We start from the raw sequence: 12,055 nt of genomic DNA, 5'->3' as shown, positions 1-12,055 counted from the left end.
CTTTGCCCCAGGAGCAAAGAGGAAGTGATGTCAACTAGCTGGAGGCTGGGTGAGGGTAAGAGGATGACTGAATTCCCTTCCTATTGTATGTGGAGTTTCAACTCTAGGCTTAAAGAGGTTTATTGGGGAAACTTAACCCTTATTTCCATTTCAAGGAGAGTTCTACTATAAAAATTAATGTTAAAATGGCACTGGGGGGGACCCTGTAACCTGAATTAAGTCAGAGTAAATCCAGCTCAGTTACTCATAGTAGTTTCTGCACTAGTAAAAAATAAAACTGCTGATTTTTGTTTCTGTGACTGAATTACACACTAGGAGCAGGTCAGGGGAGTAAGAAGGAGGCACTACTTCAGTCACTCTTCTGACTGTAACCGTACTTCAAGTAGAACCTGATGGTAAAGAAGGCCAGACTGAAGGAGTTCATACCCAGTAGCTTTGATGCTTATACTGTAGTCAATCCCCTCCATTTCCCATGCCTGTGGTGATTTTTCACTCTAGTGGACTCTTCACTGTTGCAGGTTTCTGCTTCATATGAATTTCAAGTAAAAAAACCAAACAAACCTGTAAATGTTTTTTCCATTTTTTCAAAAAGTGCATAATGAAAAGTCAATCCAGGACTTAACATCTGTTTAACAGTACTGAAGATGTTTAAAAATAATTACATTGTATAGTTTATATCTCATTTAGGGTTTTTACAAGAAGCTGTTCTGATAAAGTGCAAAATAAAAATAAACTCTGTATTTATACATTTTTTCCAATGAAGTTTCTACTACATATTTGCAAATGTCACTGGTGTGAATGGCTAAATATTTACAGTAAAAACAGTCAGTTCTGTGCTATTTCTTGCTATTTAAGATCCATGTCTGGTTTCTTATCTTTCCAGTTCTGCTTCCAGTATTTCTCCCCATGTATCAGCATCCATGGGATACATGCTTTTTTCTGGTAAACCACAGCGTGAGTGAATGTTGCTATATTTTCCACTCAGCCATTCATGCTTCACTTTGCTCTTCCAGTAGTTTCTCAGTAGAGTGACCTGATACAGAGTAAATAGTTAAAAAACCTTGAAAAAGTTGAATAAATTAAGCAGAAGTCAATATAAACATTGGAAGTTGGGAGAACTCAAGATTTACACCAGAAGAAGCATCTGCATGATAACACATTTGGGTGTCTGGGACCTCAATGCAATACATAGGTGTACAAATGCCCTCTAGTGGACCAGGGCTTTAACTTCACATTTTTCTGTGTAATATGAGCATCATTCTCACTTCTCAAATCTTCTGCCTCTCATCCCCACCCTTTCAGGCTAAATCCCTATCCTAAAGTAAAACTTCTAAAAAATCTTTCTATTTCTCTTCCCTATCCTGCAGGCCCCCAAATAATCCAAACTCTCTTGTGTGCTCATGCAACAGGGTGGTTGGATTTCTCTGTTGATGTTCCGTGCTCATGCAGGTACTAACTTATTGACACATATAGCTTGTTACCTCAACCCTGGATATAAGGAGGTAGAAGTGGCTGTCTGGGAGAGGGATCTACGGTAGAGAAGACCTATGGGAGGAGACTTGGAAATGGCCATATAACCAGAGAAAGACTGGACTCGGATTTGTGTTATTTGCTTTGTTAATGAAGTCAGATGCCAGGAAGGTGTTGAGTTTGGATTTCAGCGTGTCTACCATCTTCAGAGCAGCATGAGTACTCCATCCGCTCACAGCCCTGCCTCCTTATGAGCTCTTGACTCAAACTGAACAACTAAAACACTTCCTCAGAGAGGAAATGAGTCTGAAACTGTGTAACTGTGAGTTCCACTGACCAGTGATTTATGCAGAGGTAGACTTAAAACCCCAAAAGAGGTGGCTGTATCTTACTTTCTTTCAAACTAGTGCTGGTTCAGAGTGGTAGTTGCAATTTCTGAATCCATTCCCTCTCTGATCTGCTAAGTCTTGCAAGCTATAGGGGGGAGGGATAGCTCAGTGGTTAGAGCATTGGCCTGCTAAACACAGTGTTGTGAGTTCAATCCTTGATGGCACCATTTAGGGATCTGGGCTAAAAATTGGGGATTGGTCCTGCTTTGAGCAAGGGGTTAGACTAGATGACCTCCTGAGGTCCCTTCCAACCCTGATATTCTATGATAGCTGTCATAAAAACAGACATACTGGGTTAGACCAGTGGTCCATCTAGCCCAGTAGCCTGTCTTCTGACAGTGGCCAGTGCCAGGTGCTTCAGAGGGAATGAACAGAACAGGTAATCATCAAGTGATCCATCCTGTCACCTAGCAGAGGCTAGGGAAACTTCAGAGCATGGTTTTGAATCCCTGCCCATCCTGGCTAATAGGTCCATCAATGGTTATCCTCCATGAATGTATCTAGTTCTTTTTGAACCCTGTTATAGTCTTGGCCTTCACAACATCCTCTGGTAAAAAGTTCCACAGGTTGTGTGTTGTGTGAAGAAATACTTCCTTTTGTTTGTTTTAAATTTGCTGCCTATTAATTTCATTTGATGACCCTGAGTTCTTGTGTTAGATATGAGAAGGTGTTATTTACTCTTATTTAATTTCTCCACACCAGCCATGTTTTTCTAGACTTCTATCATATCCGTAGCCGTCTCTTTTCCAAGCTGAAAAATCCATTTTATTAATCTCTCCTCATATGGAAACTGTTCCACACCCCAATCATGTTTGATGCTCTTTTCTGTACTTTTTCCAATTCCAATATATCTTTTTTGAGATGGGGGGACACACCTGCACGCAGTATTCAAAATGTGGGCATATCATGGATTTATACAGAAGCAATATATTTTCTTATTATCTATCCCCTTTCCTAATTATTCCCAACATTTTGTTAACTTTCTTGATAGCTGCACATTGAGTGGATGTTTTCAGAGAACTATCCACAATGGCTCCAAGATCTCTCTCTTGAGTGGTAACAGCTAATTTAGATCCCATTATTTTATATGTATAGTTGGGATTTCCAGGGTGCATTTCTTTGCATTATCTACATTGAATGTCATCTGCCATTTTGTTGCCACGTCACCTAGTTTCGTGAGATCCTTTTGTAGCTCTTCGCAGTTTGCCTGGGACTTAACTACCTTGAGTAATTTTGTATCATCTACAAATTTTACCACCTCACTGTTTACCCAGCTCATTTATGAATATGTTGAACATTACTGGTTGCAGTACCGACCCTGGGGGGACACCACTATTTACCTCTCTCCATTCTGAAAACTGACCATTTATTCCTACCCTTTGTTTCCTATCTTTTAACCAGTTACTGATCCAGGAGTGGACCTTCTTATCCCATGAGTAGGGTTCTACCAAATTCATAGCCATGAAAAATGCATCACAGACTGTGAAATCTAGTCTTTTGTGTGTTTTTACCCTATACTATACAGATTTCATGGGGGAGGCCAGCATTTCTCAAATGGGGGGGGGTCACAAGGTTATTTTAAGGAGTCTGAGGTATTGCCACCCTTACTTCTGTGCTGTCTTCAGACCTGGATGGCTGGAGAGTGGCAGCTGTTGGCCAGGTGCCCAGCTCTGAAGGCAGTACCTTGCCAGCAGCAGTGCAGAAGTAAGGGTGGCAATACCATACCATGCTATTTTTACTTCTGCATTGCTTCCTTCATAGTTGGGTGGCCGGAGAGAGGCAGCTACTGATTGATGGCCCAGCTCTGCAAGCAGCAGCGCAGAAGTAAAGATGGCAATACCATACCATGTCATCCTTACTTCTATGCTGCTCCTGGCAGCGGCACTGCCTTCAGAGCTGGGCTCCCGACTAGCAGCTGCTGCTCTCCAGCTGTCTAGCTCTGAAGGCAGCACTGCTGCCAGCACCAGTACAGAAGTATGGGTAGCAGTACAGCAACCCCCCCTACAATAAACTTGTAACCCCCCACAACTCCTTTTTGGGTCAGTACCCCTACAATTACAACACCATGACATTTCAGATTTAAAAAGCTGAAATCATGAAATTTACAATTTTAAAAATCCTATCACCAATGACCAAATTGGACTGTGAATCTGGTAGGACCTTACCTAGGAGAGCTTACTTTGCTCAAGAGCCTTTGGTGAGGAACCTTGTCAAAGACTTTCTGAAGATCTCAGTACACTATATCCACTGGATCACCCTTGTCCACATGCTTGTTGAGTCCCTCAAAGAATTCTAGCAGATTGCTGAGGCATGATTTCCCTTAACAGTTTTTATAGACTCTTCCCCCAACAAATCATGTTCATCTATGTGTCTGATAATTCTTTTCTTTACTATAGTTTCAGCCAATTTGCCTGGTACTGAAGTTAGGCTTACTGACCCATAATTGCCAGGATTGCCTCTGGGACCCTTTTTTTTTTTTTAAATTAGCATCACATTAGCTGTCCTCCAGTCATCTGGTACAGAAACTGATTTAAATGATAAGTTTAGTAGTTCTGTAACTTCATATTTTAGTTTCTTCTGAACTATTGGGTGAATACCATCTGGTCCTGGAGACTTATTACTGTTTAATTTATTAACTTGTTCCAAAACCTCCTCTAATGACACCTCAGTCTGGGGGTAGCCATGTTAGTCTGTATCCACAAAAACAAGGAGTCTGGTGGCACCTTAAAGACTAACAGATTTATTTGGGCATAAGCTTTCGTGGGTAAGATGCATCTGAAGAAGTGGTTTTTTTACCCACGAAAGCTTATACCTCAGTCTGGGACATTCTTCAGATTTGTCACCTAAAAAGAATGGCTCAAGTTTGGAAATCTGGCCCCACTGGTTGTTTAGCAGGCTTCCTGCTTCTGATGTACTTAAAAATGTTTTTGTTGTTACTTTGAGTCTTTCACTGGCTGTTCTTCAAATTCTTTTTTGGCCTTCCTAATTATATTTTAACACTTAACTTGCCAGAGTTTATGCTTTCTCTATTCCTCAATAGGATTTCACTCAACACGTTCAGCTCCTCCTCACTGTTTTGAGTAGCAGCTGCAATAGCGCTGGGTAAGGGGGTTCTAAAGCAGCTGGTTCTTTGACCACTACCCGTATCTGGCTTAAGAGATGTGTAGGGGCAAAAACCTCTCTAAATCAGCAATTCCAGGAACCCCTTCTCTGCCAACAATATTTCACTGAAATAAAATTATGGGGAACGTGTATGTAAAACTTTGTCTCTTTCTCAATGTATTTCATTCCAGAGCTGGACTGATCACTTCTCAAGGATCAGGTAGTTCATTGTCTCTATGGTACTCTTATTTTTTGGCATTTCTGCACAGACTGCCAGTTGTGATGGTGTTTGTGATACTATTTCACTACGGCCTGGTCTACACTACAGAGTTAGGTTGATACAAGGTGGCTTATTATGACCTAATTATTTCAGTGTCTACATTAGAATGTTGCTTCTGACGAAGTAAGTCACCTGCTACGCTGACATAACTCCACCTCCATGAGAGGTGTACCGCTTATGTTGATGCAGTTAGACAGTGATCAACTGACATGGCCTGTTGGCTGTCAGCCCCAAGTGGGGGCTGTCAGCTGGAGTCCTTCTACTCTCTGATGGTGATAGCCTGAGCTGTCAGCTGTGGGAGCTGGCTTGCAGCTGGGGTCCCCGAGACCTGGTGCTGACAGCTGGGTGCCAGGTGAGCCCTGCACCCCACTGACAGCTTGGGCTGGTAGGCTCCGGATCTGTGTCCTATAATGCCCCACTTCAGTTGGTGGAAACACTCCGGCTGAGTGAAGGAGCAAGTGTGGATGTGAACTTCCTCTTTTAATTACTGTGGTGGCTGTACTTTGACTTAGGTCAACTTAATTTTGTAGTGTAAACAAGCCCTGAGACCTCACTGGCTGTAACTATTAGATGGTAACAACTTTGAGTTGCTCTTGACCTTGGATGGATCAGAAATACTGATCAGGAGAGAACCTGACATATCTTAATACTCATCCCAAAACCTATCCAGTTTCCCAAAGCTAGACAGTCCATGTTCTTAAATTTACCTTCCATGAATATCCATTTCCTCTATCACAGTCTATCTCTCGCTGACAGACAGCTCTTACAGTTAAACAGTGATGTTTCCACAAATGGTCACTATTCTCAATTGCACGATTCCAGCTCTTGCATGTCATTGCAGCTTTGCATAAGCTCTGAATATCCAATTCACTGAATATTTTAAAACTGACTTCTGGAGGCAGCAGCTCCACAAAGTCCTCCCGACTTTCTTCTTTTTTTTTGGCTGATGGAAGGATGGTCAGCTCTTTACACGAAGCAGCTGCCTGTTTGTTCTTCTTTGAGGCTTTCTGCATAATTTAAGGCCTCAATACATCCACCATGAGTAACCCTGGGGGTGAGGAAGTACAGTGGTCACTAAACAGCCTGACACGTAGCTGGTTACATGCCGTTATCACTGATCTCCATTACGTAATACCTGGAGTTAACTTTCATCAAGTTAACACATCCGATGAAGTGAGCTGTAGCTCATGAAAGCTTACGCTCAAATAAATTTGTTAGTCTCTGAGAGGCCACAAGTCTTCTTTTTTCTAATTTTGAAGGTATTATCTCATGTATTAAACAGTGGGCTATGCCTTGCGCCCAGGCTGGCCCAGTCCTCAAGCCGTGCGGGATGGGTCACTGGTGCTCTTCTTGTTTGCCCAGCACTCAGCAATCACTCCACCCTTGTACAGTGCGCTGGGCTAAGGCGAGGCTAGCCTCGCCCCCGGGCGTTAGGCCAGAGACCGACGGGTACCCGGCCCCCGGGCGTTAGGCCTGAGACGGACGCTGCCCTGCCTGTGCCCAGTCATCAGGCGCCCTTTGCCCGTTGTCGAGCCCCGCCCCGCCTGGGAGCTCGCCTGGCCAAGCCGTGGCTGGAGCCAGCTCTCATCCCCCAGGCGCCCCCGGCGAAGGCAGGTGGAGGGAGGGAAACTCCAGCCCCGCAGGCCGCCCCCCTACCTGGCCCCACGCTGCTGCCCCCAGCTGACGGTTGAAACGCCTCCCCCCTTCGAACGTGTTTGTTTACACCGCCGCCCACGGGCTTGCCGAGGCAATGCGCATGCGGCGGGGGGAGGGGAGGGGCCTGGCGGGGCGGTGCACGCCGGGATTTGTAGTTCCCCCGCGGCGACGCTCAAGCGCGGCCGGGCGGGGAGGGTGACAGTTGGAAACTACCGTTTCCGGGGTGGCCGGCCAAGGGGTGGGCGGCGGTGCGGGGATTTAAACACAAACAGCGGCCGCCGGCCCCGCCTCGCGGCACAGAGGGAGACGGAAGGGAGAGGAGCCTCCCTGCGTGGCCTGCTCCCTGTCCGCAGGCGGAGAGCCCCCGTCCCAGCGACGCCCATGCCGGGCTTCGAGCTAGCGCCCGCGGACGGGGGCTGCCCGGTGGCGCTGCCGCCCGGCCAGACAGTGCTGGGAAGAGGCCCCCTGCTGGGAGTAAGTCTGGCTCCTCGGCAGGGGTGGAGGAGGGGGCTCCCTGACCCCGCTGCCCGGTACGGCCGCTGCAGCCCCCAGCCCAGGAACCGCCTCTGGGGGCCTGGCGCGGGCCTGCCCGGGGGCCCCCCAGGCTGGCCCGGACGCTGCGCACCCCGCAGGGCCAAGGGGCCGCCCCCCGGGGTGAGGCTCCGACAAGGAGCGATTATCCCCCTCAGCTGGCCCCGGTGTCGGCAGCCCCGGCCTGGGGCAGATCTGAATTTGGAATAGAATCATAGACTATCAGGGTTGGAAGGGACCTCAGGAGGTCATCTCGTCCAACCCCCTGCTCAAAGCAGGCCCAATCCCCAATTTTTGCCCCAGATCCCAAATGGCCCCCTCAAGGATTGAACTCACAACCCTGGGTTTAGCAGGCCAATGCTCAAACCATTGAGCTATCCGCAGTGGGAGGCTTTTATTCGCCTTCTCTTTGTCATAGTGTCTGGGGCTGGAAGGGGCCAGGGCCTCATCTGGTCATCAGACCCACCAGCATAGCCCGGGCTCGCGGACTGCACCCACTGACCCCTGTGCTGAGCCCCGTCTGGGGAAAGGCCTTAGGGGAAATCCCGGGGAGTGGGCGGATGGAAGCCTGCCCATGTCTAAGGGCCCTTCCACCAGCCTTGTGGGAGGGACCCCTGGGCCTGGGGACCAGATGAAGGGGGGGGGAGCAACTAAGGAATAACAGGGTCAGGAGTGAGGGTCACAGGTTCAAAACTAGGGATCCAGAGGAGGACACCGAGCAGAGAAACCTCCGACAGTGCCCACTGTTCCTCAAAGTTGTCTAGGGATCCAGAGGACCTCTGCCCAGCTGCATGAGATCAGGGAGGAGCGGAAATAGGTCCCAGGGTCGCAAAGCATCCACTCATCTAACATCCTCCTCCTGGTGTTGTAGATGGCTACCTTGGCCAGGGCCAGGAGGAGATTAATTAAGGAGGTCTCGCAACTTGGTGGGGCCATGGACAGGGTGTGCAAATATAAACAGGTGTGGGGAAAAGTGCAGCCAGATCATCAGCAGGAGGTTCTGGAGGAGCCAGAATAGGGGCTGCAGTCTGGCGCATTCGAGATAAGCATGCACCAGGCTCTCCCTCACACCACAAAAGGGGCAGGCGTTGGGGATGGGGGTGAACTGCACTAGGTACAAGCCTGTGCTTACGGTTCACAGAGGAGCCACCAACCGATATCCCCAGCAGGCTGTGGGACCAGGGTGGATTAGAGGCTGGGGAAGGTAGAAGCAGAGCCCTCCAGCTCCTTTCAAGCATTTCTCCATAATCCAGAAGGGTAGAAAAGTTGTGTTAACAAAAACGATGATTCTCCTTTAATGTGACTGTAGGAGCTGGGGCTTTAAGAGAAACTGTAAACATTGAGACTAATAAATCATATGGGTTGGTGATGCTGACTCATTTTCCTATTTGCATAAACATCTCCTGATTCTCTCCCAAATCAGAGGAAATTAGGGGTTGAACTGGGGAGAGGGAATAACATCAGTCCCCCAAACTTTCTGCTAACGCAAACTAAGCTCTGCTCTGAGACATCAAAGGAAGACTTCACTTACAGGAAACTTGACTAATAACACAATAGTGTCTCGGGCTCTTGTGTGCTTTCATCAACAGTGAAATAACTAATAATGTTAACACATCCTTAACATTAGCCTTCAGAGTTACCAATCCATTGAAATGTATAGGGACAGTGCACATTTTTCTCAGAGCTCCTTTTTCAGATTTCTTGGTGCCAATTTCACTGCATCCATTAATTTAATAATGTGAAATTAAGTATCTTTGCAGTGATAGGGGCAAACGCCCTCTCCTTTTTTGTTTTATTTATTTATTTTTTGAGTGAAATCTTAAGATTTAGAGCAATGGTTCCCAAATTTTTTACAAAGGTGACTCACCAATTGCGTGTTCTCTCTTTTGTGTGTGTGTGCACAATCCACCTAGGGTCCAAATTTGCATGTTTGTGGGGCCCAATTCATAGGCTGGTGGTGTTCTCCACTGCCTCATTGCCCCACTGAGGGGGCATTGACCCCCTGTAGCAGTACCTTCTATCCTGACTTCAACCTTAATCCCAGCCCAGTGCAGAGGGGAGGCCCTGCCCCAGGAGAAAGTTGGAGAGCAAACCTGCCTTGCACTCACTCCGTAGCAATGGTTCCACTCCCACAGGGCAGGGCCTGGCTTGCTGCTCTGGGTGTTGTGACCTGGCACAGTGGGTCTCAGCACCACTCGGGTTTGTCCTGATGACTGGGCGAAACCTGAGTGGGGCTGTGATCTGTGTGCCAAGTCACAATGCCCGGAGTGGGGAGCCAGGCTCAGCCCTGTGGGGCAGTAGCTGCTAGTGGGAGCAGAACAGGCTCACTTTTCAAGCCTGCCCCCTCTCTTTCTGTGGCTTCCTCTCTGCACTTGGCCCACAACCCGCCATTCAGGAAACACTGCTATAGAGTACAAGAGGGCATCCTCCAGAAAAATCACCTCTTCTCTGAAGCACTGTGTACAAATTTAAAGTGAAACAATTTTCTCAATTTTTTTTTTAAAAAAAGGAGTACTTGTGGCACCTTAGAGACTAACAAATTTATTTGAGCATAAGCTTTTGTGAGCTACAGCTCACTTCATCAGATGCATTCAGTGGAAAATACAGTGGGGAGATTTATATACATAGAGAACATGAAACAATGGGTGTTACCATACACACTGTAACGAGAGTGATCACTTAAGATGAGCTATTACAGCGGGGTTGGGGAGGAAGGGGAGGGGAACCTTTTGTAGTGATAATTAAGGTGGGCCATTTCCAGCAGCTAACAAGAACATCTGAGGAACCCTGGGGGGTGCGACGGGGGGGAGGGGGGGAATAAACATGGAGAAATAGTTTTACTTTGTGTAATGACCCATCCACTCCCAATCTTTATTCAAGCCTCAGTTAATTGTATCCAGCTTGCAAATTAATTCCAATTCAGCAGTCTGTCATTGGAATCTGTTTTTGAACGAAAAGAAAAGGAGTACTTGTGGCACCTTAGAGACTAACAAATTTATTAGAGCATAAGCTTTCGTGAGCTACAGCTCACTTCATCGGATGCATTTGGTGGAAAAAACAGAGGGGAGATTGATATACACACACAGAGAACATGAAACGGGTTTATCATGCACACTGTAAGGAGAGTGATCACTTAAGATAAGCCATCACCAGCAGCAGGGGGGGAAAGGAGGAAAACCTTTCATGGTGACAAGCGAGGTAGGCTATTTCCAGCAGTTAAGAAGAATATCTGAGGAACAGTGGGGGGTGAGGTGGGGGCCAGAAATACCATGGGGAAATAGTTTTACTTTGTGTAATGACTCATCCATTCCCAGTCTCTATTCAAGCCTAAGTTAATTGTATCCAGTTTGCAAATTAATTCCAATTCAGCAGTCTCTCATTGGAGTCTGTTTTTTAAGCTTTTTTGCTAAAAGATAGCCATTCTTAGGTCTGTAATCGAGTGACCAGAGAGATTGAAGAGTTCTCCAACTGGTTTTTGAATGTTATAATTCTTGACGTCTGATTTGTGTCCATTCATTCTTTTACGTAGAGACTGTCCAGTTTGACCAATGTACATGGCAGAGGGGCATTGCTGGCACATGATGGCATATATCACGTTGGTAGATGCGCAGGTGAACGAGCCTCTGATAGTGTGGCTGATGTGATTAGGCCGCATGATGGTGTCCCCTGAATAGATATGTGGACAGAGTTGGCAACGGGCTTTGTTGCAAGGATAGGTTCCTGGGTTAGTGGTTCTGTTGTGTGGTGTGTGGTTGCTGGTGAGTATTTGCTTCAGGTTGGGGGGGCTGTCTGTAAGCAAGGACTGGCCTGTCTCCCAAGATCTGTGAGAGTGATGGGTCGTCCTTCAGGATAGGTTGTAGATCCCTGATGATGCGTTGGAGAGGTTTTAGTTGAGGGCTGAAGGTGACGGCTAGTGGCTTTCTGTTATTTTCTTTGTTGGGCCTGTTCTGTAGTAGGTGACTTCTGGGTACTCTTCTGGTTCTGTCAATCTGTTTTCTTCACTTCAGTAGGTGGGTATTGTAGTTGTAAGAATGCTTGATAGAGATCTTGTAGGTGTTTGTCTCTGTCTGAGGGGTTGGAGCAAATGTGATTGTATCGTAGAGCTTGGCTGTAGACAATGGATTGTGTGGTGTGGTCTGGATGAAAGCTGGAGGCATGTAGGTAGGAATAGTGGTCAGTAGGTTTCCGATATAGGGTGGCGTTTATGTGACCATCACTTATTAGCACCGTAGTGTCCAGGAATTGGATCTCTTGTGTGGACTGGTCCAGGCTGAGGTTGATGGTGGGATGGAAATTGTTGAAATCATGATGGAATTCCTCAAGGGCTTCTTTTCCATGCCCCTCTGCCATGTACATTGGTCAAACTGGACAGTCTCTATGTAAAAGAATAAATGGACACAAATCAGACATCAAGAATTATAACATTCAAAAACCAGTTGTAGAACACTTCAATCTCTCTGGTCACTCGATTACAGACCTAAGAGTGGCTATCCTTCAGCAAAAAAGCTTCAAAAACACACTCCAACGAGAGACTGCTGAATTGGAATTAATTTGCAAACTGGATACAATTAATTTAGGCTTGAATAGAGACTGGGAATGGATGAGTCATTACACAAAGTAAAACTAT

General features: G+C 46.6%; 2 protein-coding genes across 6 annotated transcripts in view; one reads left to right on the top strand and one right to left on the bottom strand.

Annotated features, from left to right (window-relative positions):
• Positions 1-564: 564 nt before the first annotated feature.
• On the bottom strand, positions 565-7,027 carry FBXO48 (F-box protein 48). Of its 2 annotated transcripts, none has more exons than XM_038396318.2 (3): positions 6,898-7,027; positions 5,949-6,289; positions 565-1,033 (listed from the first exon to the last, which is right to left on the bottom strand). In XM_038396318.2, exons 2-3 carry the CDS (start codon positions 6,252-6,254, stop codon positions 872-874), a joined length of 468 nt encoding a protein of 155 aa, XP_038252246.1. In that variant the 5' UTR covers positions 6,255-6,289; positions 6,898-7,027; the 3' UTR covers positions 565-871. The 2 variants fall into 2 exon arrangements, with proteins under 2 accessions (XP_038252246.1, XP_038252245.1); XM_038396317.2 differs by lacking the exon at positions 6,898-7,027 and adding an exon at positions 6,377-6,854.
• Positions 7,028-7,061: 34 nt separating this feature from the next.
• The window catches only part of APLF (aprataxin and PNKP like factor), a 104,990-nt gene continuing 99,996 nt past the window's right edge, over positions 7,062-12,055 (top strand). For 3 of the 4 annotated variants that reach the window (XM_043511993.1, XM_043511991.1, XM_043511992.1), the window contains exon 1: positions 7,163-7,371. In XM_043511993.1, the coding sequence (XP_043367928.1) occupies positions 7,279-7,371 (93 nt within the window). In that variant the 5' untranslated portion in view covers positions 7,163-7,278. Of the gene's footprint in view, positions 7,372-12,055 lie in introns of all 4 variants that reach the window. The other variant, XM_038397011.2, reaches the window with a different exon arrangement.

The sequence above is a fragment of the Dermochelys coriacea genome, chromosome 3 (assembly GCF_009764565.3).
Source record: "Dermochelys coriacea isolate rDerCor1 chromosome 3, rDerCor1.pri.v4, whole genome shotgun sequence".
Classification (NCBI taxonomy): domain Eukaryota; kingdom Metazoa; phylum Chordata; order Testudines; family Dermochelyidae; genus Dermochelys; species Dermochelys coriacea.
The sequence above is the reverse complement of the archived record's forward strand: the minus strand, read 5'-3'. Positions and strand labels throughout refer to the sequence as shown.

Excerpts from the sequence above, each read along its gene's own strand:
- FBXO48 (XM_038396318.2), bottom strand. The coding sequence starts at position 6,254 with ATGCAGAAAGCCTCAAAGAAGAACAAACAGGCAGCTGCTTCGTGTAAA. Across the intron at positions 1,034-5,948 it reads GAAATGGATATTCATGGAAG|GTCACTCTACTGAGAAACTA; the intron begins GTAAATTTAAGA and ends ACTCTGTATCAG.